Below are 27088 nucleotides of genomic sequence, written 5' to 3'. Positions count from 1 at the left end.
TTTTTTTTTTTACACAATTTTTTTTTTCTTTTTACTATTTTTTTTTAACAGTGATTTTTTCTTTATTTTTTTAGGGGGGGGGGGTAGTGGATTGTTAGTGTGTTTTTTTTTTAATTATTACTTACATTTTATTTTTTAAATTATTTATTGCTATTTTTTTTTTCTTACTTTTAATCAGTCCTGTTGGGGGGGGGCTTTGGTGAGATATCAGGGGTCTTAACAGACCTCTGACATCTCCACTTTAAGACAGAGAAAGGGACTTGTAACGGCTACCCAAGTAGTGAGAGGGTATCAGCCGTTGGAGACGTCCTTCCCTGGCAAGTTGCGATATGCAAGTACAGCTGGTATAACCCCATCCACGAGATCCAGAGAAAGAGTCAGGTGCAGCTGTAAATAGAGCAGAATAATGGTCCCATAGAATGCCCTTTCAAGAACGAGACGGGGCTACATTTTGAAGGGTCAAGTAGCTTACTTTAATGGTTCACTCTGAGATTTTATACAGTTTTCAAGGCACATGAACAATCAAACTCCCCACCCACACATCACACAATGATCTCCTTCCAATCCACATCCCTAGACAGACATTCCACACATAAACAGTATTTAGCATACATAATTAGAGGTCTGGGAGCAGACCTGGATTAACACCTTTACACAAATGAAATGTCTAGGAGTAGATGCAATGAACACCTTTCAAAAGAATGTGTCCCCACATTGAATAGCCAACAACTTGTGATATCTCAAGACATCCTGCAAACATGAATTATGATTCACTTGCCACCCCATTCCATGATGATTATAGATGTCCAGGCAGAATACATAGTTCCGTTACAGGACTAAGGACACAGATCCCCCAGTCCCTTTCTCTGCAGCCTCAGCTAAAATGAATAGAGAGAAACTTCTCTCCATTCATAAACTGAAGCATTGTAAACACAAGTTACGATGCTCAGTTATGTGAATGGAGTGTCAGTGTTCACTGACACTGTCCATTCGGAAAAGGTAGGAGCCGAATTTAGCGGCTCCTACCTCCGCTCTCCATCCTGACATATTGAGGGGGGAGAGCGGCACGGAGGGGGGGAGAAGACAGCAGGGGGAGAGCAGCATGGAGGGGGACAAGAACGCTTAGGGGGAGAGCGGCACGGAGAGGGACAAGAACGCACGGGGGGAGAGCGGCACGGAGGGGGATAAGAACGCACGGGGGAAAGCTGCACGGAGGGGGATAAGAACGCACGGGTTGAGAGCGGCACGGAGGAGGACAAGACAGCACGGGGGAGAGCGGCACGGAGGGGGACAAGACAGCATGGGGGGAGAGCGGCAATGAGAGGGAGAAGACAGCACGGGGGAGAGCAGCACGGCACGAAGAGGGAGAAGACAGCACGGGGGAGAGACGGCACAGAGACGACTTGTAACTCCCCCCACCACCCGATACCTGACTGCCCACAAGTACTCGGAAAATGCTCGAATCGGTACCGATACCGATACCAGTATCGGTATCAGGACATCCCTAATGCGAACAGGAAAAAAAAATTGTGCGAACATCCGAACCCTATTAAAGTCTATGGGACACGAACATGAAAAATTAAAAGTGCTAATTGTAAAGGTTAATATGCAAGTTATTGCCATAAAAGGTGTTTGGGGACCCGGGTCCTGCCCCTGGGGACATGTATCAATGCCAAAAAAAAGTTTTAAAAACAGCAGGTTTTTTTCGGGAGCAGTGATTTTAATAATACTTAAAGTGAAACAATAAAAATGAAGGATTCCTTTAAATATCGTGTCTGGGGGGTCCCCTTACTCTGCCTGTAATCTGGTGCATCTCTGCAATGTGTATAACAGTCCCGCAGCAAAATTACATTTCTAAAGGAAAAAATTTAATTTACACCTCCTTTATGGCTGTAATGTATTGCCGGCTCCCGAAAATATAGATGAAAAATCAATGAAAAAATCAACGTCCCCCCCCCCCCCCCCAGTCCATGCCAGGCCCTTCGGATCTGGTATGGATTTTAAGGGGAAATCCACACCAAAATATAAAAAAAAAATTGCCGTGGATTTTAAGGGGAAATCCACACCAAAATATAAAAAAAAATTGCCGTGGGGTCCCCCCAAAATCCATACCAGACCCTCACACTGTATATACTGTATACTAGACTGCCAGCACTGTATATATATTCTATACTGAATGCACTGTGTGTGTATATATATATATATATATATATATATATATTAATACATTGCCTGCACTATATATATATATATATATATATATATATATATATATATATATATATATATATATATATATATATATATAGTCTACACTAGGGTTGTCCCGATAACAATACTAGCATCGGCATTGATACCGATACCGAACATTCAGTCAGGGATGATCTCCCGGACCCCCCCCCCCCTGGCCTTCAGCTGGTTTAGTGAAATCTATACAGCGGTGATCTGTGCTTTTAACGCCCCCCAAAGGTGCACCGATTACCGCTGACTGTCTCTGTATCCTCCTCCAGTCCCCCTCCGTGCTGCTGCTGTCCCCCTCAGCTCTCCGTGTCCCCCTTCGTTCTGCTGCTATTCCCCTCTGCACTCCGTGTCCCCCTTCGTTCTGCTGCTATTCCCCTCTGCACTCCGTGTCCCCCTTCGTTCTGCTGCTATTCCCCTCTGCACTCCGTGTCCCCCTTTGTTCTTCTGCTGTCCCCCTCCTCCAAGCTCCGTGTCTTGTGTTCCCCTCCGTTCTGCTGCTGTCCCCCTCCGTGCTTTGTGTCCCCCTTCGTTCTGCTGCTGTCCCTAGCTTCGCTCCGTGTCCCCCTTCGTTCTGCTGCTGTCCCCCTCTGCGCTCCGTGTCCCCCTTTGTTCTGCTGCTGTCCCCCTCCGCGCTCCATGTCCCCCTTCATTCTGCTGCTGTCCCCCTCCGCACTCCGTGTCCCCCTTCGTTCTTCTGCTGTCCCCCTCTGCCCTTCGTTCTGCTGCCGTCCCCCTCCACGGTCCGTGTCCCCCTTCGTTCTGCTGCTGTCCCCCTCCGCGGTCCGTGTCCCCCTCCGCACTCCGTGTCCCCCTTCATTCTGCTGCTGTCCCCCTCCATGCTCCTTGTCCTCCTTCATTCTGCTGCTGTCCCCCTCTGCGCTCTGTGTCCCCCTCCGTTCTGCTGCTGTCCCCCTCCGCGTTTCGAGTCCCGTGTCCCCGTTCGTTCTGCTGCTGTCCCCCTCCACGCTCCGTGTCCCCCTTCAATCTTCTGCTGTCCCCCTCCGCTCTCCATGTCCCCCTTCAATCTGCCGCTGTCCCCCTCCGCGCTCCATGTCCCCCTTCGTTCTGCTGCTGTCCCCCTCTGCGCACCATGTCCCCCTCCGTTCTGCCTCTGCGCTCCGTGTCCACCTCCATTCTGCTGCTGTCCCCCTCCATGTAAACCTGACTCCTTCATTTTCCGAATGAACAGAGTCAGATGCCATAACTTTTGTGCAAACCAATAAATAGATGCTTATTGCCTTTTTTTTTTTTATACCAATAATATGTAGAAGAATACGTATCGCCCTAAACTGAGGAAAAAAAATGTTTTATATATTTTTGGGGGATATTTATTATAGCAAAAAGTAAAAAATATTGGCCCGGATTCCAGAAGCAATTGCGCCTGTGTAACCATAGGTTACACAGCGCAATTGCTTACTTGCCCTGGCGTTACGAATGCTCCTGATTCAGGAACATCGTAACGCTGACTGCAGCCTAAAATCTGCGTGGCATAAGGCTCTTATGCCACGCATATCTTAGGCTGCATTCTTGCGATGGCCGCTAGGGGGCACTCCCATTGTGCTCAGTGTATAGTATGCAAATTGCATACTAACACCGATTCACAATGTTGCGCGAGCCCTGCGTACGCAATTTACGTTGTTTCCGTACGGCGTGTGTGACGAGACCCTTTCTCGCCCGGTTCTGCTCTCCTGACACTCCTCTGCTTCTATTGGATCAGCTTGCAGATTGCAACGTCTGATGGTCCAGTCATCCAAGGTTCCGGGATCCAAACTACAGCTATGTGCCGTTCAGACCCATTAGGAACACACACCAGGCAGGCTGTATGTATGTTCAAGCAGGCCTCTTTATTTTCAAGTACAAAGCATACTTTTATACAGAATTTGGAACATCCCACTCCCAACAACCGCTTTCCTATTGGTCAATTGTAAAGTATATGCAGTCCTCACTCAGGTCCTCTTTAATCATGCAAATGAGGACTTGAAATAGTCAACAGGGATTGGTCCAATAGCTTGGATAGAAAGACTATTATGTGTATTGAGACAGAAGCCCCAGGGGGTAATCAATGTACACAATAGCCCGGTCTATTTAGCAGAACTTAATTACTACCTCTGAGAGGTTACATTTCTTTAGATAATAGCATGCTAATTCAATACTCCTGACAGGAGGCTTCTGACCTTTAGAACAATACAAAGTCCCTTAGCGTAAACACATACATCTTCAAACACACATAATAGATTCAAATAACCTTCAATCCACAATTCTAGCCAGACGGACTGTCTCCGACAGATACCCACACCTGCTAATCAAAAGGCTTTAAAACAGGGTTATCACATAATGGAAATGTCTTTCACAATTCAGCTTACTTAGCATCTTAAAAGCAGGTGTCCTTGCATTGAATAAGCCAACAGCTTGTAATGTCCCTCTCCTGTGTAACAGATGTCAAGTAGAAACACTTTCGATTTTTACGTAATTTGCGTAAGTGATTCGTGAATGGCGCTGGACGCCATTCACGTTCACTTTGAAGCAAATGACGTCCTTGCGACGTCATTTGCCGCAATGCACGTCGGGAAAGTTTCCCGACGGAGCATGCGCTCTACGCTTGGCGCCTAATTTAAATTATTCCCGCCCCCTACGGGATCATTTACATTAGGCGCCCTTACGCAGGGCAAGTTTACACAGCGCACACGCAATTTACGGAGCTACTGCTCCATGAATCGCGGGTAGCGCAGTAAATTTGCGGGGGCGCAGGGCAAAAACGCTGCACTGCGCCTCCGCAAATAAAGCGCAAATCTCTTTGAATCCGGGCCATTGTGTTTTTTTTCAAAATTGTTGCTCTATTTTGGTTTATAGTGCAAAAAATAAAAACCGCAGAGATGATCAAATACCACCAAAAGAAAGCTCTATTTGTGAGGAAAAAAGGACGCCAATTTTGTTTGGGTACAATGTTGCACGACCGCACAAGCGGCGCAGTGCCGAATTGCAAAAAGTGCTCTGGTCAGGAAGGGGGTAAATTATTCCGGTGGCTGAAGCGGTTAAAAAAAATAGAATTTCTTCATAAATTTTGGCCAAAATGTATCCTGCTACATGTCTTTGATAAAAAAAAAAAATCACAATAAGTGTATATTGATTGGCGTTTGTGAAAATTTAAAATGATAACGCCTACATACTGTGGAATAATGCATATACCATTTATTTTCATACTAGTAATGGCAGCGATAAGCGACTTATAGCAGGACTGCGATACAACGGGGGCCATTTTTAGACATTGACGTAAAAGATGAAACACAGCCAGATTGTCACTATAGCGCCCGGCTGAGTTTGTATACTTGCACACAAATGCGTCGCCCATGTGTACATACAACGCACAGTTGTGTCTCAGTAATACACGGTCTCCTGGTACAGCTGTGACTTATATCCCAGGCGGCATCGGGGCCCGGCCAAGGCCGTATTTCCAGAAGAGCTGCGGCACAGAAAGAAAAAGATTAAAAAAATACAAAATTTTAGCTTTTGTGTAAGAGAGAGAGAGGGTGGGGGGAGGGGCGAGGGATCACATAAAACAATGTTGATGGAGTAAGCCTCGTTCTACTTTAAATTCACCTTCCATTGTTCAGAATACACCCCACAAGAAATCAGAATAATGGGGGGATAATAGTTGGTTGCCATGGTTGCTGCACATTACTTTTTACCTTTTATTAAGTGAACCAGCCAATAGTAAAAAATGCAGGGATACGGGCTTCCTATTTCATTGTATTTTTAAATATTACAATATAATGGCCCAACGACAGGCTCAATCGACCAATCATTTCAAAGGAAAGTCAACCTGAAGTATGGTCCGAGGTTAGCCGGAACGGTTAGCTCCAGAATCGCCATTATTGTCAGAACAACAAAAGTAACTGACTGAGGATAATTACTTTAATGGGTTAATGCCGTGGAAATCATAGCGGGTTCTCAAAAACGAGGAACCATCTTATGCTGATGATGGGAAGGGAAGTGTTTTTTCATCACAGTCCTCAGACTGCAAACTAGTATAGTTGGTGCAAAATAAACAAGTAGGTGAAAGACAGCATGTAAGGGGGATGTGGTAGTATCCTGGAGTGGGGTGCTATTTATGGGGGAAAGTGGTATTCATGAAATGGGGTGGTATTCATGGGGGGAAGTGGTATTTATTGAGTAGGGTGGTATTCATAGGGTGGGGTAGCATTCATGGAGGGGGGGGGGGTGGTATTCAGGGGGGTTGGTATTCATGGAGTGGGGTGGTATTCCTGGGGTGTGGTGGTATTCTATCGGGGGAAAGTTGTGTCCATGGGGTGAGGTGGTATTCATGGGGGTGATGTTATATTCATGGGGTAGGGTGATATTCATGGGGGGAAGTGGTATTTATTGAGTTGGGTGGTATTCATGGAGTGGGGTAGCATTCATGGGGGGGGGTGGTATTCGGGGGGTGGTATCCATGGGGTGGGTTGTATTCATGGAGTAGGGTGGTATTCCTGGGGTGTGGTGGTATTTATGAAGTGATGTGGTAGTCATGGGGTGTAGTGCTATTCATGGAGTGGGGTGGTATTGATGGGGGGATGTGATATTCATGGGGTGGAGTGGTATTCATGCAGTGGAAGTATTCTTGTGGTGGGGTGGTACTGATGAGGGGGGGGGGGTGTAGTATTCATGGAGTGGGGGTTGTATTCATGGGGGGAAGTGGTATTCATGGAGTGGGGAGGTATTCATGGGGGAAGTGGTGTTGTAATATATGTGGATTTATGTGGAATGTTATATATATATATATATATATACAGTACAGACCAAAAGTTTGGACACACCTTCTCATTCAAAGAGTTTTCTTTATTTTCATGACAATGAAAATTGTAGATTCACACTGGAGGCATGAAAACTATGAAGTAACACATGTGGAATTATACATAACAAAAAAGTGTGAAACAACTGAAAATATATTTCATATTCTCGGTTCTTCCACCTTTTGCAGCAGACACATCTCTAGAACTGGTAAGAGGAGACGGTGTGAATCAGGCCTTCATGGTAGAATATCTGCTAGGAAACCACTGCTAAAGAAAGGCAACAAGCAGAAGAGACTTGTTTGGGATAAAGAACACAAGGGATGGACATTAGACCAGTGGAAATCTGTGCTTTGGTCTGATGAGTCCAAACTTGAGATCTTTGGTTCCAACCCCCGTGTCTTTGTGCGACGCAGAAAAGGTGAACGGATGGACTCTACATGCCTGGTTCCCACCGTGAAGCATGGAGGAGGAGGTGTGATGGTGTGGGGGTGCTTTGCTGGTGACACTGTTGGGGATTTTATCAAAATTGAAGGCATACTGAACCAGCATGGCTACCACAGCATCTTGCAGCGGCATGCTATTCCATCCGGTTTGCGCTTAGTTGGACCATCATTGATTTTTCAACAGGACAATGACCCCAAACACACCTCCAGGCTGTGTAAGGGCTATTTGACCAAGAAGGAGAGTGATGGGGTGCTGCGCCAGGTGACTACCTCTTGAAGCTCATCAAGAGAATGCCAAGAGTGTGCCAAGCAGTAATCAAAGCAAAAGGTGGCTACTTTGAAGAACCTAGAATATGAAATATATTTTCAGTTGTGTCACACTTTTTTGTTATGTATAATTCCACGTGTTCCATGTGTTACTTCATAGTTTTGATGCCTTCAGTGTGAATCTACAATTTTCATAGTCATGAAAATAAAGAAAACTCTTTGAATGAGAAGGCGTGTCCAAACTTTTGGTCTGTACTGTATATATATGTTGTATTATTGTGTTATAAGTCCAAAATTGACGAGGCCAGATTTCAAACCTGTAATTACATGTTACACATCAAAAGACGTACATGATCTATTTTACACATCAAACCTGTAATTCAAAGAGACAGGAATAATCTGTTTTTACACATCAAACCATTTATCAGGCCACATGTAATCTAATTACTTATTAGAGGGAGCTTATTGGTATGCAAGGGTGTATACTAATTGGCTCCCTAATACTAATTAGTGACTCCGGCTGGGAGTGACAATTACCTGGCACTCTGAAAGACAGGCTCTAGATCCTGTCTTTCAGATCAAAGACGGCCAATCAAATTGCTCAGCTATTCAGTGGATAGAGAATATAAACTTGGAGGTGAGCCTTGTCACTCAGAGAATATACTCCCTCTCTGCATGAATATATGTTGGTCTGGAAGTGATCAGAATATATGTTCTCTATGTATTCTCTGAGAAACATGGCACAGGACTAGAAGTGGAGAGAATCTTTTCCCCTATGTATTCTCTGCATGAATATATGTTGGTCTGGAAGTGATCAGAATATATATTCTCTAAGATGAGACTTTGAATTACCCTGTTGGATTTTTTATCATCTGTGGAATGTGGACTTTGTTTGTTATTGGAAGATCCATTAAATGCCTTCTCTGGATTTTTTTATATCACTACATTGGTGCCGTGACCCGGATTTTTACATCACTACAAGTGGTATTCATGGAGTGGGGTTGTATTCAGGGGGGGAAGTGGTATTCATGGGGTGGGGTGGTATTCATGAGGGGAAGTGGTATTCATGGGGCGGGGCGGTTTTCATGGGGGGGAAGTGGTATTTATGAAGTAGGCTGGTATTCATGGGTGGGGTGGTATTCATAGGTGGGGTGGTATTCATGGGGGGAAGTGGTATTCATGGAGTAGGGTGGTATTCATGGGTGGGGTGGTATTCATGGGGGGAAGTGGTATTCATGGGGTGGTATTCATGGGGAGAAGTGGTATTAATGGGGTGGGGCAGTATTCATGATCATAAACCCTGCCCCGCCTCCCACCATTTAAAACCTCTTAAAAGGCCAGTGCAAAGGGGTTAACATATTGAATCGTGGCTTGGGGCAGTTCGTTCTGCACTCCTGTGACCCATTTTCAGCAGACAGCGGGTTGAAGCTTGCTGACGTCACAGAGATGGTCCAGGCTTGGGAAAGATTGCGACCATATGGTTGGATCCGCCCACATGCCTGGACCGGCACCTGACTCAGCCTCTCAGCGAGCCACTAAGAGCAGCGATCCACAGCGTTGTGCCCGCCTCTCACATTTTTGGGTGCCTATTAGAGCCTATAGCTTCCAAAAAACACCCCCACCGCTGTAATTCAGGTGCCCGGTGCCTGAAAAAGGGCCGGACACCTGAATAGGGGGTGTCAGCGGCGACCATAGATAGATTCATGCAATACATGAATCTATCTATGGAGATTAGAGCGGTGCCAAGGGAGAGGGAGTGACTCTCCTGTGCCCTTTATGGACACTGGTGACCCGGAAGAGAGGAGTTCCTGCACCTGTTCTCTGAGAACAAAAGCCCTGAAAGGGACAATATAAATCAATCACTGTCTGTTTAGTATCAGTTTAAGGTTTGTTATAGTTTCTACTGTTGTTGGTTACTTGTCGTATTTCCCATGAACTGCATGAATATATAGATCAGGGGTCTTCAAACTACGGCCCTCCAGTTGTTCAGGAACTACAATTCCCATCATGCCTAGTCATGTCTGTGAATGTCATAGGTCTACAATGCCTCATGGGATGTGTAGTTCCGCAACAGCTGGAGGACCGTAGTTTGAGGATCCCTGATATCGAGAGTGGGAATAGACATGATGTATAATTTCAGAGCGATGGGTGGCGTCTACATTTCCTCGGTTGTTCCTTTAAACCCCCCCAACCACGCCCCCCCCCCCCCCAGCACAGATCCTTGTAAAGTGAAATCTTGGAATCGCCCAGTAATTAGCACATACATTGCAGAAGAAGAGCTTCAATTATGTTTTTTTATATCCATCTTATAGCCTCACCGCAGTGTCTCTTTCCATTTATGTCTATGTGAGGCCACCATCACCATCATCATCATCATGGTCCTTGTAGGTTATCATTTTGTTCTATTCTTTCCCTCTTCAGACATTACCACAGTATTGAAGTCTTCACCCACTACGACCTCCTCAATATGAACGGCTCCAAAGTAGCTGAAGGACACAAAGCCAGCTTCTGCCTGGAGGACACACGTTGTGGAAAAGGTAAGTCAATGTCACGGAAACCTGTAAAAGGTTCACAATGCACATCAAGCCGATTACAAGGAAAATCAAGGTAAAGGAAGCAGTGTTGGCAACCTACCAGATTGAAATTTTACTGACACGACACCCAAAATTTACTGGCACAGCCAAGTTTTTACTGGCATTTCCACAAGTTCCCACGGAGTAATCAGGGAAGATGAGAAGCTTTTTGTTTTGATACCGCAGCTCTCCCAGGGCCCTGGAAGCGCGGAGGATCTCGTCCCTGTCGCGGAAGTTCAGGACCTTGAGTATGAGAGTCCGTGGAGGGCCACCAGGGGGGGCAGGCTTCGGGGGCACCCGGTGGGCACGCTCAACCACATATTGGGGAGAAAACCGGGCCTCCGGCAGGATCGAGCGGAACACGTCCTCCACAAAGGTAGTCGGATGATTACCCTCCGCCCCCTCAGCCAGGCCAACAACGCGGAGGTTGTTTCTCCGGTTACGGTTTTCCACGTCTTCTGCCCTATACTCCAGGGCCTTTACCTTGGACTGGAGGGTGAGGATAGCTGCAGAGTGTTGTGCAACATTATCCTCCGCTGCGCCGACTCTTTGTTCCGCTTCCGTCACTCGGGATCGCAGCTTGTCCATATCTTGGCGTATGAGGCCTATGTCCATCTGGAGGGCCTCGATCTTTGCAGTCAGTGTGGTCTGGCAAGTCGCTATGGCCATCGTCACCCCCGCCACCACCTCAGTCAGCCAGGGGGGATGGGAGCTAGGTGCCACCATCGGGGCTGTCTGTGAGGCCTTGTTAGAGCCTCGTGCAGCTCGGGTCTCCACGTGGGCGGGAAGCAGCGGCGGCAGGTCTTCCGCCCCGATAACCGGGAATTTCGGCTTCTTCCCCCTTCCAGTACACGCACTGGAGGATCGCCGCCTCATCCAGGATTTGCAGGGTGTTTTCAGAGCAGAAAAAGGTGCCTGGATTAGGATTTTAGAAGGTGACCCAGCGGAGCTCAAGCAGAAAGCAGCCGCTCACCTCGCCATCCCGGACACGCCCCGCATTTCCACAAGTTACAATTTTAAGTGCAAATTTCAGTATTAAGGCTACAAAACAAGTACAATATGCAATTAGCAAAGTGATTTAAGGTACCTTAGATATTAAAGCGGAGGTCCGGCGTTTAAAAAAAAAAAAAACATAGTCAGCAGCTACAAACACTATCTGCTGACTGTTCCAAACTGTTCCCACAAAGCTGGGAGCATGAAATTGTCCAAAATGTCTTGGTATGCTGACGCCTTAGGCTTCGTACACATGGCCAGACATGTCCGATGAAAACAGTCCACGGACCGTTTTCATCGGACATGTCTGCTGGCAGAATTTGTGTACACACCATCAGACCAAATTCCCCGCGGACAGAAAACGCGGTGACGTGGCGGCGACAATGACGCGGCGATGTGTGCGAACCCGGAAGTTCAATGCTTCCACGCATGCGTCTAATCACTTCGACGCATGCACGGGATTTCGGGCCAGTGGACATGTCCAATGAGTCGTACTGACCATCGGACATGTCCGACGGACAGCTTTTCGGCGGACATGTTTCTTAGCATGCTAAGAAACATTAGTCCGCTGGAAACCTGTCCGCAAGGCCGGAAAATTGTCCGGTCGGCCCTACACGCGGTCGGGCATGTCCGCGGAAACTGGTCCGCGGACCAGTTTCAGCAGACAGACATGTTCGGTCATGTGTACGAGGCCTTAAGAGTTCCCTTCACTGGAACTAAGGGGCCAAGCCCAACCCCTGAAAAACAACCCCACACCATAATTCCTCCTCCACCAAATGATTTGGAGGGGTAGCCAGTGCCGATCCTGACCTCCCTGGGGCCCTAAGCAAAATTACATGTCACATTAAAGGTTAAACATTCTCATAGACACTCCTAAACCTTGTGGACGGCCTTCCCAGAAGAGATGAAGCTGTTATAGCTGCAAAGGGCGGGGCCAACTCAATATTGAACTGGGATGACATTAACCACTTCAGCCCTGGACCATTTGGCTACCTTTTGCAATTCGGCACTGCGTCGCTTTAACTAACAATTGTGCGGTCGTGCGACGTGGCTCCCAAACAAAATTGGCGTCCCTTTTTTCCCCACAAATAGAGCTTTCTTTTGGTGGCATTTTGATCACCTCTGCGGTTTTTATTTTTTGCGCTATAAACAAAAATGGAGCGATATTTTGTACTTTTTGCTATAATAAATATCCCCGAAAAATATGTAAAAAAGGTTTTTCCTCAGTTTAGGCCGATATGTATTCTTCTTCCTATTTTTGGTAAAAAAAAATCGCAATAAGCGTTTATCGAAAGGTTATAGCGTTTACAAAATAGGGGATAGTTTTATGGCATTTTTATAAATATTTTTTTTTTACTAGTAATAGCCGGCGATCAACGATTTTTTTCGTGACTGCGACATTATGGCGGACACTTCAGACACTATTGAAACCATTTTGGGACCATTGTCATTTTTTCAGCGATCAGTGCTATAAAAATGCACTCATTGCTGTAAAAATGACACTGGCAGTGAAGGGGTTAATCACTAGGGGGCGCTGAAGGGGTTAAGTGTGTCCTAGGGAGTGATTCTAACTGTTAGGGGGAGGAGCTACCAGTGACACGTTAGCGCTCACTGCTCCCGATCACAGGGAACAGTAGATCCCTGACATGTCACTAGGCAGAACAGGGGAATGTCTTGTATACAAAGGCAAAATCCCACTGTTCTGCCTTTGCCGACCGCAATCGCGGGCCGCCCGGGAACATCGAGTTCCCGGGACCCCGCGGACGCACTCTTGAGGCACGCGGCGAGCACGCGCCCGCCAGGGGAGGGCTGGGCCAGGGGGCAGGGTGGCAATTGCCTCCCAGGCCGCTCTAACTTATGTTCAAAATGGTCGGCAGCCTCTGCCCTTCACCATCTTTTTTTATTCGGCCGGGGACACGGCCACAGCGGCTCGCCATTAGCTGTTGCATTCTGGGAGTTGTAGTCCACGCTCAAGCTCCCGATGGGTGGAAAACAGAGCAGCGCAGAGGAAACTCTCTGGGACCGGATGGTGAGCTCATTCGATGGTTCAATGGGCCACTTGACTGGACTTTCCCCCCCAGGCCTAAGGCTGCCAGCCCTCCCCTGGCGCCCGCTGGGCAGCAAATTTAAAGGGGACGTACAGGTACACCCATTTGCCTGCCCGTGCCATTCTGCCGACGTATATCGCCGGTCAGCAAGTGGTTCATGTGCGTGTAAAGGCAGGCGTCCCCAGGGCCGATCGGATCCTAGGGTCACAGGCGCCTGGGTGCAGAAATATTTCTGGCGCCCCTACATGGGCGTCGTCATTTTACTAACTCCTCCCCTTTACAAATGTTTCTATGGCAATGACTCAACCACAGAGATGCTCCCCTTCTTCATTACCCTGGGATCCTTACATGATCTCTTAACAATAAACAAAATACAGGAAGAGAAGCGGAGTACTTTATTGGGACCTGGAGGGGGGCCTCTGTGATAGACACAGAGAGGGCTTCTGTTAGAGAGTCTGTTAGATGTTCGGCGCCCCCACCTCTGCAGGCGCCTGGGTGCAGTGCACCCTGCCTAGCATCGGCCCTGGGTGTCCCAATAATTTTGGTAATATAGTGTATGTATAGAGATTTACTAAAACTGGAGCACACAGAAACTGGTGCAGCTCTGCACAGTAACCAATCAGCTTTTAACTTCAGCTTGTTCAATTGAGCTGCTTCGACAATAAAACCTGGAAGCGGATTGGTTAGGATTCTGTGTGCTCCAGTGTTGGTGTCATAATGAAGATGTAACAAATGTCATGATATGTATACAGAATGCCACAATACAATGTAGTACAACAAAAAAGTGATGGTGCCCTTTTTTTAAATTATGTTTCCAAGTAATGATGTTCAATGTGCAGGAATCCAGAAGCGCTACGAGTGCGCCAACTTCGGCGAACAAGGAATAACGGTGGGCTGCTGGGATACCTACCGCCATGACATCGACTGCCAGTGGATCGATCTCACGGACGTCGGCCCCGGGGACTATATTTTCCAGGTGAGAAAAGGACTTCCAACAAAGAGAACGCTGCCTAAGATTATGGGGGATGTACGGGGGAGGGGGCGGGGCTAGACGTGTTTTAGGACCCCAGAAATGTTTTCTTTTTTTAACCACTTAAGGACCCGCTCATGTACATATACGTCCTTTTTTAAAAGATGGATATCTCGGGTAACGGCAGCAGCCGCTACCACAACTGAGATATTCATCTTTCCTGTGAGCGGTCCTGTAAACGATAACGGTAGTCTCCGCGGCGGATTCGCCGCAAGATCACCGTTATCGGCGGTGGGAGAGGCCCCCCACCTCCCGTCACTCTCCTGCACCCTCCGCTGCTTACGGGAGCCGTCGGCAGCGACGGAGGCGATCGGGTCCTTTCCTCTCCTCGACTGGGATACGAGTGAGGGCAAGATGGCCCCCACCCGTCCCCATAGCATAGCAGGGCGCAAGTGACGTCAAAACGTCACTTCCGCCCATGCTTCTTAAAGCAATATTTTCTAAATGTTATTTTTCCAATTTTTTTTTTTTTTTTGCATTTAAGTGTAAATATGAGATGTGACGTCTTTTTGACCCCCAGATCTCATATTTAAGAGGACCTGTCCTGCTTTTTTCTATTACAAGGGATGTTTACATTCCTTGTAATAGGAATAAAAGTGATCCATTTTTTTTTTCAGTGTAAAAAATATTAAAATAAATATAAATAAATAAGAAAACAACATTTTTTTTTTAAAGCGCCCCGTCCCGACAAGCTCGCACGCAGAAGCGAACGCATACGCGAGTAGCACCCGCATATGAAAACGGTGTTCAAACCACACAAGCGAGGTATCACCGCGATCGTTAGAGCGAGAGCAATAATTCTAGTTCATAGACCTCCTCTGTAACTCAAAAGATGCAATTTTTTAAACGTCACCTATGGAGATTTTTAAGGGTAAAAGTTTGACGCCATGCCACGAGTGGGCGCAATTTTGAAGCGTGACATGTTGGGTATCATTTTACTCGGCGTAACATTATCTTTCACAATATATAAAAAAATTGGGCTAACTTTACTGTTGTCTTATTTTTTAATTAAAAAAAGTGATTTTTTTCCCCAAAAAAGTGCGCTTGTAAGACCGCTGCGCAAATACGGTGTGAAAAAGTATTGCAATGACCGCCATTTTATTCTCTAGGGTGTTAGAAAATATATATATATAATGTTTGAGGTTTTTAAAGTAATTTTCTAGCAAAAAAAAAAAAACGTTTTAGTCTTGTAAACGCCGAATCTGAAAAACAGTCAAGGTCGTTAAAGTGGAGGTTCACCCTCAAAACAATTTTTGACATGGAGCCGCGCCATCCTACCAATAGAATGCCGGTGGTTGTTTTTTTTCTCAGCACATACCTCTTAATCACGATTTTGACCTCACGGCGATCCCGCGGGACTGGGCGTTCCCAAGCACTGCCTGTGATTGACAGGCTTCCGAACAGCGCATACTGCACGTCACAGGTTGCCGAAAAAACCTGAAACGTCGGTGCGGCTCTATACGGCGCCTGCGCACCGACGTTCGGGTTCTGTCGGCAACCTGTGACGCGCAGTATGCGCCGTTCGGAAGCCTGTCAATCACAGGCAGTGCTTGGGAACGCCCACTCCCGCGGGATCGCCTTGAGGTCAAAATCCTGATTAAGAGGTATGTGCTGAGAAAAAAAAAAAAACACCGTCATTCTGTCGGTAGGATGGCGCGGCTCCGTGTGATGTCAAAAATTGCTCCATGGATCGTCGGAAATAGCTCATTTGCATACTCGACGCGGATTACGACGGGAACGCCACCTAGAGGCCGCCGAAAAATTGCATCTTAGATCCGACGGCGTACGCAGACGTACGCCTGTCGGATCTAACCAGATGCCATCGTATCTTTGTTTTGAGGATTCAAAACAAAGATACGACGTGGGAATTTTTAAATTACGCCGGCGTATCAGTAGATACGCCGGCGTAATTTCTTTGTTGATCTGCCCCCATGTGCGTATAAAGGCAGGCGTCCCAATACTTTTGACAATATAGCGTATGCAGAAATATCAGACAACATTCCAAGCTTTTTCAGCAGAAACGCGGTCAGCTTTACTTGACTTTTAAAAAGATAGGAGAATTGTGATGGAGGACGATCGGGAGACCTTTGCAATAAATTATATATATAAAAAGAGAGAATACAGTAAAGTATTAATATATAGGATGCATTTTGTAAAATCCATTCTGCACAGCTGGACCCGGAGTCCAGATCCAACATTTTACCTATTTCCCAATACACCAATAAATCATCCAATTTTATGACGATGTAGCGTTTTTTTTTTTCTGTTAGTTTGCAAGTTAGATCAAATAAATATGACCGAAACCTTATTTTACAGACTGTGTCCCCAGCAGCACATAACTCTTCATAAATCTATAGTCATTACCTACAATGTCACCGGGGTAAAGATACAATTCATGGTGCGGCTGTTTGATATATAACTGGCACATTAGCGGAATGCTGTACACGCTGACCTTGGGTCGAAGGTTTACAGTCTTATTAGCTCAATCGGTGCATCCAGCAGATTGTGTGAATGAAAGCTTCATAGAGTCTATTAGACTTTTGGAATTTTTATGTTCTTGGCAACTTTCGGGAGTTGTAAAATGAATAATGTATTTCTCATATCTATTCCTTTAAAAAAAAAATATATATATTTATATAGGTCATTCTGAACCCAAAATTTGAAGTGGCAGAATCGGATTTCAGGAACAATGTGATGAGGTGTCGGTGTAAGTATGACGGGAAGAAGATCTGGATGCACAGCTGTCACACAGGTGAGGAAGATTCACAGCTAAGAGTGTGATTGGAGGAGAAATCCTACATGGATGTTATTTAATGTGTGCAGTGATACCCCCACAAGAGCCGGCTGAATTTAGCTGGTTCTTTCCCAAACAGTACACAGGCCTCCCACCTTGGACAGGGTCTCCCACACAGGACATGCTTCCCACCTAGGACAGGCCCTCCCATACAGGACAGGGCCCTCCACCCCCCAGAACAAGCCCTCCCACCCAGGACAGGGCCTCTATCCAGGAAAGGGCCCCCACCCAAGACAAGGCTTCCACCTAGGACAGAACCTTCCACCCAGGACAGGGCCCTCCACCCTCCAGGACAGACCCTTCCACCCAGGACAGGGCCTTTATCCAGGAAAGGGCCCCCACCCAAGACAAGGCTTCCACCTAGGACAGAACCTTCCACCCAGGACAGGGCCCTCCACCCCCCAGGACAGACCCTTCCACCCAGGACAGGGCCTCTATCCAGGAAAGGGCCCCCACCCAAGACAAGGCTTCCACCTAGGACAGAACCTTCCACCCAGGACAGAACCTTCCACCCAGGACAGGGCCCTCCACCCCCCAGGACAGGCCCTTCCACCCAGGACAGGGCCTTTTATCCAGGACAGGGCCCCCACCCAAGACATGGCTTCCCCCTAGGACAGAACCTTCCACCCAGGACAGGGCCCTCCACCCCCCAGGACAGGCCCTTCCACCCAGGACAGGGCCTTTTATCCAGGACAGGGCCCCCACCCAAGACATGGCTTCCCCCTAGGACAGAACCTTCCACCCAGGACAGGGTCTCTGTGAACAGAGGGGATTCCCTTCCTCAGAAATCTAATCAAAGTCATTGGGAGCAGAGAAATTACTGCAGCCAGCATATAACATTAATCATGAGCATATACCGTATATACTCGAGTATAAGCCAACCCAAATATAAGCTGAGGTACCTAATTTTACCACAAAAAAATGAGAAAACGTATTGACTCGATTATAAGCCTAGGGTGAGAAATGCAGCAGCTACTGTAAGCGGAAAAGAGGGTCAACAATGCCCATTTGCAGCTTCACTGTGCCCATTGCAACCTCACTGTGCCCATTGCAACCTCACTGTGCCCATTGCAGCCTCACTGTGCCCATTGCAACCTCACTGTGCCCATTGCAGCCTCACTGTGCCCGAGTCAGTGTACCTGAAATTATTGACAGGCTGCGGGCATCCATTCATTGTTTAAAAGTCGCAGTCTCCTCCTGGTCCCGTTCCGTGATAGGTGTTTCTCAGCAGACACAGTTCAGCCTATCACGGACATTCTCTCATCTTCGGACTCAGTTTCCCAGCAGACACAGTGTTCAGTGTTCCGCCAATCACGGACATCCTCTTGTCCGAGAATGAAAGGGCGTCAGTGATTGGCGGAACACTGAACACAGTGTCTGCTGGGAAACTGAGTCCGAGGATGAGAGAACGTCCGTGATAGGCGGAACTGTGTCTGCTGAGAAACGCCCATCACAAAAGGGACCAGGAGGAGACCGCGACTTTAAAACGATGGACGCTGTTAGATTTTAAATTCATTAATATTTTTATGAATTAAATGTTTCTGAAGCATTGGTTTAAACATGGTAGCTTTTAAGGACAAGGTCAGTATAGGACGACAGAACAGCTGTTATAGCGTAGGCCACATCTATTCTTGAAAGTCCTACGTCAAGAAAGAGGGTGGAGATGTTACTTAAAAATACACAAGTGGGTGTTACATTTGTGACAGAAGCCTGCCACCATCCTTGGAGCTAATCTATATATGAATTATGCTAAGTTTGGCTGTTAAACCTGTATAAGAACACATGTGGGTAGTGTAGTGAGGAAGAAACCTCAGGGTCACCCGGCCCGACGGGGGTCTCGTGGTCATCGGACTCTGCAGAGAGATGGGGGTTGAAAACCAACCTGCTAGAAGGGACTCTAGCCAGCAGAGAAGATGTACCATCCATTTCCTCCTTCTGTAACTTTCTGAAGTATCAACCTGCATTGATGTTCTTACCAGCTGTAACGATGTAAGCATAGACTGTCTGTTTGCTGTCATATCTGTGGAAGAATAAACATCGAATAATGAAGTAAACCTATGTCTGTATTTTGGGAACCAAGAACGTCTGGAGAAGGAGAGTTTGAAATATCGCATGACACGTGTTAGAGGAATATGTCCCCTCTGTGTTCTCTATCTATCTCTCCCTCCCCCCTCATTTAACAGACGCCCGCAGCCTGTCAATAATTTCAGGTACACTGACTCGAGTATAAGACGAGGGGGGGGGGGGGGGTATTTTCAGCCTTAAAAAAAGGGCTGAAAAACTTGACTTATACTTGAGTATATACGGTAGATGCACGCCCGTATAGAAATAATGCAAGCTTTATATAAAAAGAGATTAATAACTACATCCAATATAAAAACAGATATTATCAGCAAAGAACCGGATAGGAGTCCTGGTGGAATAGTGCACAAATATCCGGGTATGTATATATATATATATATATATATATATATATATATATGTATTAATAGACATATCTCTATACGAATGTTGTCGGAAAGTCCAATTGTAGGGGCCCCTGATGATGCAGCGTCTGTCTTTGTGTCAGAGATCTGACAATGAGATCAGCAGTCGGGGGGGGGGGGTTTGGGGAGGATCCTCCAACTGTTGGCCAACCAGCCTGGAATGTAGCTTCTTACCGACTGGGACTGTGGGTTGGCAATGAAACCACCGTAAGGGAAATCCACAGATTGGCTTCAGCTCAATCTCCCCCGGGAGACACAACCCTTTAACAAGATTCACCTGAAAGGGCTTAGTGGTAGAGGTCTATGACTAAGCCCTTTTGGGTGAAATGCATTAGAGTGGGGTGTATCTCATAGGAAAGAGATTGAGCCAGTCTATGGATTTCCCTTGCGGTGGTTAACATCAACACGTGCGGGCCTCATTCTAATACTTGTTGGTTTAAATGTACGATATATACTCGAGTATAAGCCGAGTTTTTCAGCACATTTTTTTGGTGCTGAAAATGCCCCCCTCGGCTTATACTCGAGTCACCTTTTTGCACCTGATCTCCCAGACTTTGGGGACCCGGTACCGTCCGGCCATAGCTCCCCTGGACCTCCAACTTGGCACACATATAGCCCCACTCTTCCTCTACAAGTGTGCAAAGTTGTCCGGGGGATCTACGGCCAGGGAGCACCGATTCAAAGTCGGGCACCCCTCCCATAGACTCCCATGTTAAATGGTAATTTCTCAGGTAAATTTGGGGACCCGGTACCGGCCAGCCATAGGTCCCCTGGAAGCGAAACCTGGCACACATGTAGCCCCAGTTCTCCTCTACAAGTGTGCAAAGTTTGCTGTCTGGTGGACCTACTGCCGGGGAGCACCAATTTTTCAAAGATGGGCAGCCCTTCCATAGACTCCCATGTTAAACGTCAGTCTAGTCATGGACACAGTGAGACATGGGCACAGTGAGGCACGGGCACAGTGAGGGATGGACACAGTGAGGCATGGACACAGTGAGGCATGCACATGGGCACAGTGAGGCATGGGCACAGTGAGGCATGGACACAGTGAGGCATGGACACAGTGAGGCATGCACATGGGCACAGTGAGGCATGGACACGGGCACAGTGAGGCATGCACATGGACACAGTGAGGCATGGGCACAGTGAGGCATGCACATGGACACAGTGAGGCATGCACATGGGCACAGTGAGGCATGGACACAGTGAGGCATGCACATGGACACAGTGAGGCATGCACATGGGCACAGTGAGGCATGGACACAGTGAGGCATGCACATGGACACAGTGAGGCATGGGCACAGTGAGGCATGCAGATGGACACCCTAGGCTTATACTCGAGTCAATAAGTTTTCCCAGTTTTTTTGTTGTAAAATTAGGTGCCTCGGCTTATATTCGGGTCGGCTTATACTCGAGTATATACGGTATGTTGTTTTAAATGCAGGAAGTGTAAGTACCTGAATGTGACCTGGTATCAGCCTCATGCAATCCTCTAAACAGCAGAGCTCAGAATGGGAGAAGCAAAGCAGTGCAAGAAGCCAATCAGTTGTGTTGCAGCGCTTGTGTGCTAATAACGGACATGCATTACTGATAGGAGTAGAAAGCAGAGTAAAGCCCCATACACACTATCAGTTTTCCTGTCAGTTTTCTCATCAGGTTTACCAAAACCATGTAGTGCAAGGGCCTGCCTGATTGCATACAAATTGAAACTCTTGAGGTTTGACCTCATATTAGATGGTTTTGGTAAACCTGAAGAGAAAACCGTCAGGAAAACTGATAGTGTGTATGGGGCTTTACAGAGAGATGAGCTCATCAGTCTGCCGCTTCTCTTTTCACTGTCCAGTCCCAGGCTGGGGGAGGAACAAACCTGTAGGTGTTACTGAACTGCAGCAGAGAGAAATCTGGTCTCCACTCCGGACCTGTATACATCTCAGACACAAATACAAATCCTTTGGCTGGTAAAACAGCTTAGAAATATGTATTCCGCTTTAAACTTGGATTATTCCGTATAAAACCGAAGCCAACTTTAAATGTGACGCTCACTTTGTACCGACCCTTGTGAAAATTATAGGCTGTACATAGACTGGGAAGGTTTTCCAACCCCAGAAGCTTTACAGTGACAGCTGAAAGTATTTCCCCCATGGCGGCTTCCCTGTAATCACTTGTTGGCGCATTGACATCACAGCGACACTCTTATTTCCGGATCATCAATGCCGCATTTTTTCCGTCTTTTGTTTGTTGGATGGTAATGCACTGCCGTGCCCCTTGCTGATAAATTGCTGTTATAAGAAGTGATAGAAGCCGTGTCTTAGCTGATCGCGTCTGCTCTCCGAACAAGGGGCACCAACAATCAGAGGACTTCAATAAAGCAATACCAACAGTTTTATGAGGCTATGGCCCCTTAAAACGGCCTGTGCCAGATTAAAAAAAATCCCCACCGCCCATTTTGGTAATGTTACCCACACACGTGGCAGATTCAGATAGTTCCTAATAGGCATGTGCACAGCAAACAATTTAGTTTATTTCTGTTTCGTTTCTGTTCGTTTATCGTGATTCGTAACGAGTCGTAATTTCGTAAGACGTTAGTTATCGTATTCGTACTCTTTAGTATTTTCGTAACACTCTTTTTTCCGTTTCCGTTTTTTTCTGTTCGTTTATTTTTCGTTGAATCGAGATTCGTATTTTCGTTATATTTTGTATTCTGCCGCGTTCGTATTTTTAAAATGATTTTATTCGTTCCTTCGTTTTTACGTTGGTTTAATTTTCGTTGTTTTGCTATTCGTATTTATATTATATTTTCCATCATGCCGCGTTCGTATTTTCGTAAAAAATATATTTTCGTTGCTTTATGATCATTCGTATTTTCGTGTCTAATTTCCTTTGATTGTAAAAACGTACTTTTGTAGATTTTATTGCATTCGTAATTCTGTTAGAATACATTTTACGTTTATTCGACACACTACTCGTCGTAATTCGTACTTTACTGCGATTGACTTGACTGTCTTAGTTAGCACACACACCCTGTCTAGAATGAAGTCTGACGTAGAAGAAAACTAAAATATGTCAGATATTACAAATACAAATCTGTCAGATATTACAAATACAAATCTAGAAATTAGATGCACTGCAGTCTAAGGCCCCGTACACACGACCGAACATGTCTGCTGAAACTGGTCCGCGGACCAGTTTCAGCAGACATGTTCGGTCGTGTGTACGGCCGATCGGACAGGATTCCAGCGTACATTTGCCCGCCAGACCGTTTTCGAGCGGACAAATGTTTCTAAACTTGCTTAGAAACATGCCCGCTGGAATCCTGTCTGTCGGACATGTTCGGTCGTCTGTACAGACTTATCGTACATGTCCGAACGGCCGCCATCCCTCGCATTCGTTGAATGACTTTGACGCATGCGTGGAAGCATTGGCCTTTCAGCGCCGCGCACGTCGCCGCGTCATTGTCGTGGCGCGAACACGTCACCGCGCTGTCTGTCCGCGCAGATTGTCTCTCATTTCTGTATGATGGTGTGTACAGCCATCATACAGAAATCTCCGGGCGGGCATGTCCGCTGAAAACGGTACGGCGGACCGTTTTCAGCGGACATGTTTGCCCGTGTGTACAAGGCCTAACACAGAAAAAGACACAAGGAGCCAGGAGGTAATGAGAAAGAAGCTCATTGGGGGAAGGAACAAACCTCTTCAGAGGAAAGGGACAGCGCTCAGTGGCTATTGGTCAATGTCCAGAAATATTTCAGTACTAACCAAAGCTAATTTACATTATTTCATATTTTCGTTGTTTTCATTTCCGTTTTCCAAAGATTCGTAATTTATTTTTCGTTAGTTTTGATTTTCGTTTTTTAATACTTTGTTCGGCATTTCGGTTGTTATCTTTTCGGTCTTCGAATATTAGTAAGTTTGCATTTTCGTTCATTTTGTTTTTAGTCAAAAAAATATTTTTTTTGGGGTTCGGTATTTTCGTTGTTTCTATGTTTTCGTTTCTTTCGTATCTTCGTTGTTTTCCATATTCGTTATTTTGAAAATATCGTTATTCGTTATTAATTGCGCTAAACCGTTCGTTCATTCGTATGTTAACGAATCAACTAAAATAACGAAAATTGACGGAAAACGTATTCGTAACTAAAAAAATTGCACATGTCTAGTTCCTAATAGTGCTATTATTTTTTTTTTTTAAATGCTGCTATAATGTACTGGTATGTACCGCATCAGTGGCGGCTGGTGCTCAAAACTTTTGGGGGGGGGGGGGTGCAAAAACACGCAACCCCCGTGCGTCCCTTGGATAAGCATCTGGAAGCCGGAGGGCTGTAATCGGAAAGCCTATCAGAGCCGCTGGCTCTGATAGGCACTTCCACAGCCAACCAGCTGCCGTTATTCAGATGGCCGGCGCTCGCCAGGGGGCCGGCCATCTGAATAGTCGGCGGCAGCGGCAATACATAGATTCATGCAATGTATGAATCTATGTATTGTATACAGTGGCGGTGCAAGAGCAAGAGGGGGCGGCGCTCCGGCGCCCTCTATGGACGCACCGCCACTGCACCGCATACTAGCACTTTATGACAGACTTACCTGTAAAGCGGATCCCCGGTGCTGCCATCTTCACCCTTTTTTCTTTCTGGATTTGCGGGCTCCGGCTGTATGAACGGCTTGAGCCTTGGTGACGTCACTCCCGCACATGCACGTGGGACCCCCACGGCTCCGAAACAGAGCTCTCAAGGTATGGCACAGGTATGCCGTCCTTTTAGAACGCATTTGATGCTGACGTCACCAGTAGCATAGCTTGTGAATATCTCCTAAGCGGTGCAAGTTTAGGAGATATTCAGTGTACCTACAGGCAGGGCTCCCTACATCTCCCTACCGAGTCACCGCTTGAATACTCCACCACCTACCCACCTACCAGCCTCCAAGCACTGTTCCTTGGTTCCACCCCTTGACTCCACCACCTACCAGCCTCCGAGCACTGTTCCTTGGTTCCACCCCTTACCCACCTACCAGCCTCCGAGCACTGTTCCTTGGTTCCACCCCTTGACTCCACCACCTACCAGCCTCTGAGCACTGTTCCTTGGTTCCACCCCTTGACTCCACCACCTACCAGCCTCCGAGCACCGTTCCTTGGTTCCATCCCTTGACTTCACCACCTACCAGCCTCCGAGCACCGTTCCTTGGTTCCATCCCTTGACTTCACCACCTACCAGCCTCCGAGCACTGTTCCTTGGTTCCACCCCTTGACTCCACCACCTACCCACCTACCAGCCTCCGAGCACTGTTCTTTGGTTCCACCCCTTGACTCCACCAACTACCAGCCTCCGAGCACCGTTCCTTGGTTCCATCCCTTGACTTCACCACCTACCAGCCTCCGAGCACCGTTCCTTGGTTCCATCCCTTGACTTCACCACCTACCAGCCTCCGAGCACTGTTCCTTGGTTCCACCCCTTGACTCCACCACCTACCCACCTACCAGCCTCCGAGCACTGTTCTTTGGTTCCATCCCTTGACTTCACCACCTACCCACCTCTGAGCACCGTTCCTTGGTTCCATCCCTTGACTTCACCACCTACCCACCTCCGAGCACCGGTCCTTGGTTCCATCCCTTGACTTCACCACCTACCCACCTCTGAGCACCGTTCCTTGGTTCCATCCCTTGACTTCACCACCTACTCACCTCCGAGCACCGTTCCTTGGTTCCATCCCTTGACTTGCTGAACCTTGCTGACTACCCACCTTCCAGCCTGCGAGCACTGTTCCTTGGTTCCACCCCTTGACTCTACCACCTACCCACCTACCAGCCTCCGAGCACCGTTCCTTGGTTCCATCCCTTGACTTCACCACCTACCCACCTCTGAGCACCGTTCCTTGGTTCCACCCCTTACCCACCACCCAGTACCACACCTTTTAGAGAATACAGAACCAAGTATCATTTTGTGGTGCCAAGTATTGTGTGTAAAATTTGTTAATGATATAAAGAAAGGCAGTAAAATAGATCTAGGAACAGTGGACACCCCAACGACAATCGATCCACCCCAGCAACAATGGAGTCCAAACAGCCAGAATCAATAGACCCTCCAGCAACATTAGACCCCCTCCCTCAACAGTAAAGCCCTCCCAGGAACAACTGACCCACTGCAACATAGGACCCACCCCCGGTAACAACAGACCCTTCCAGCAACAATAGATCCCCTCCAGCAATAATAGATTCCAGCATCAATAGCCCCTCCAGCAGCCAGCAACAAAAACCCCTCCCTCAACAGTACATCTTTCCCAGCAATGACTGATCCCCCTAGCAACAATAGATCCCATCCAGCAACAATATATCCTCCAGCAGCCAGCAACAAAGACTCCTCCCTAAACAGTACATGCTTTTCAGCAACTACTGCCCCCCCCCCACTCCGACGTGGAAAGACCACAATACGGGGGAGATTAAGAGAAAGACAGCACGTAAAAATTGCGACGCGTTTCTGAGTCGTGGCCTCCTTTATCAAGGAATTAGTGTTTTCAGTTTGTGGTGCTCAGATGCAGTTTAGCTTTGCTTTAATTAGTGATATGTGTCTCATATAATAGTAATAATGTATCATATCTATATATCAGTTGAATCAGAAAGTTACAATGTGACATTATCACCCCAGTAAAGGTCTCTCCATCTAAGCCGGTCTCTGTCTCCCCCCCCCCAGGTGACGCATACAGCGCAGATCTGGAGGAAGAGTTTGAGAATCAGCAAAGACTTTCCAACAACCTGGTGTAGCCCTCCGGTGCTCCCGGGACATCTCATGGACTTATTCATGCCAGATACTGCTCCGGAAATCCAGCCCAGGTTCAGATGAGGTTCAAACAAGTCACAACTGGAAAAAGCGTCAATCTCAGGTCTTCAGCCAACACATGGAATATAAACTGACTTTTGTTTACATGGCAACTCTTCTAAAGGAGGAGAAAACCACCCACACACACAGGATTGGACATTCGATTGGGAAATCTGCTCCGAAAGTGATATTTCCAAATATAATTAAGTTAAAGTGAATAAGAAAAGGTTTCATGATGTCATCTGTGCTGTCTCATATTGTTCTATTATAACTGGATTTACAAGATGGTGCTCAGCCTGCGCTCCTTTGGCACTTATTGTGTAGCAGACAGGAGGTGGCCCTACCTAGGTGCTTCCTCGGGTCAGCGAAGCACAACTGTTCTGTAGACTGGGTGTCAGGAATCAGCGGCAAAGATGGCCAGATCTGTGTGGCTACAGAAACTGGGACCAGACTATATATTCTTTAAGTTTTAATACGATTTATTGACATCCATCCAACACCAGCAAACGTGAAGATATAAGTGACCCCAAAACCAAATGATCAAATGCCTAGCTAACAAATAAACGTTATACAGTATATACAAAATGGGTAACACAAAAAAGCAGGAAAACACTGGGGGG

General features: G+C 46.9%; 1 protein-coding gene across 1 annotated transcript in view; it reads left to right on the top strand.

The window, feature by feature from the left end:
- The window catches only part of LOXL4 (lysyl oxidase like 4), a 155065-nt gene extending 128314 nt beyond the window's left edge, over positions 1–26751 (top strand). The window contains exons 13-16 of the mRNA XM_040361279.1: positions 10163–10278; positions 14195–14331; positions 17026–17137; positions 26343–26751. Coding sequence (XP_040217213.1) covers positions 10163–10278; positions 14195–14331; positions 17026–17137; positions 26343–26413 — 436 coding nt within the window. The 3' untranslated portion in view covers positions 26414–26751. The remainder of the gene's footprint in view (positions 1–10162; positions 10279–14194; positions 14332–17025; positions 17138–26342) is intronic.
- Positions 26752–27088: the final 337 nt, after the last annotated feature.

This window comes from Rana temporaria, chromosome 8 (assembly GCF_905171775.1).
Source record: "Rana temporaria chromosome 8, aRanTem1.1, whole genome shotgun sequence".
NCBI classification, from domain to species: Eukaryota; Metazoa; Chordata; class Amphibia; order Anura; family Ranidae; genus Rana; species Rana temporaria.
This window is presented reverse-complemented; position numbering and strand designations above follow the sequence as displayed.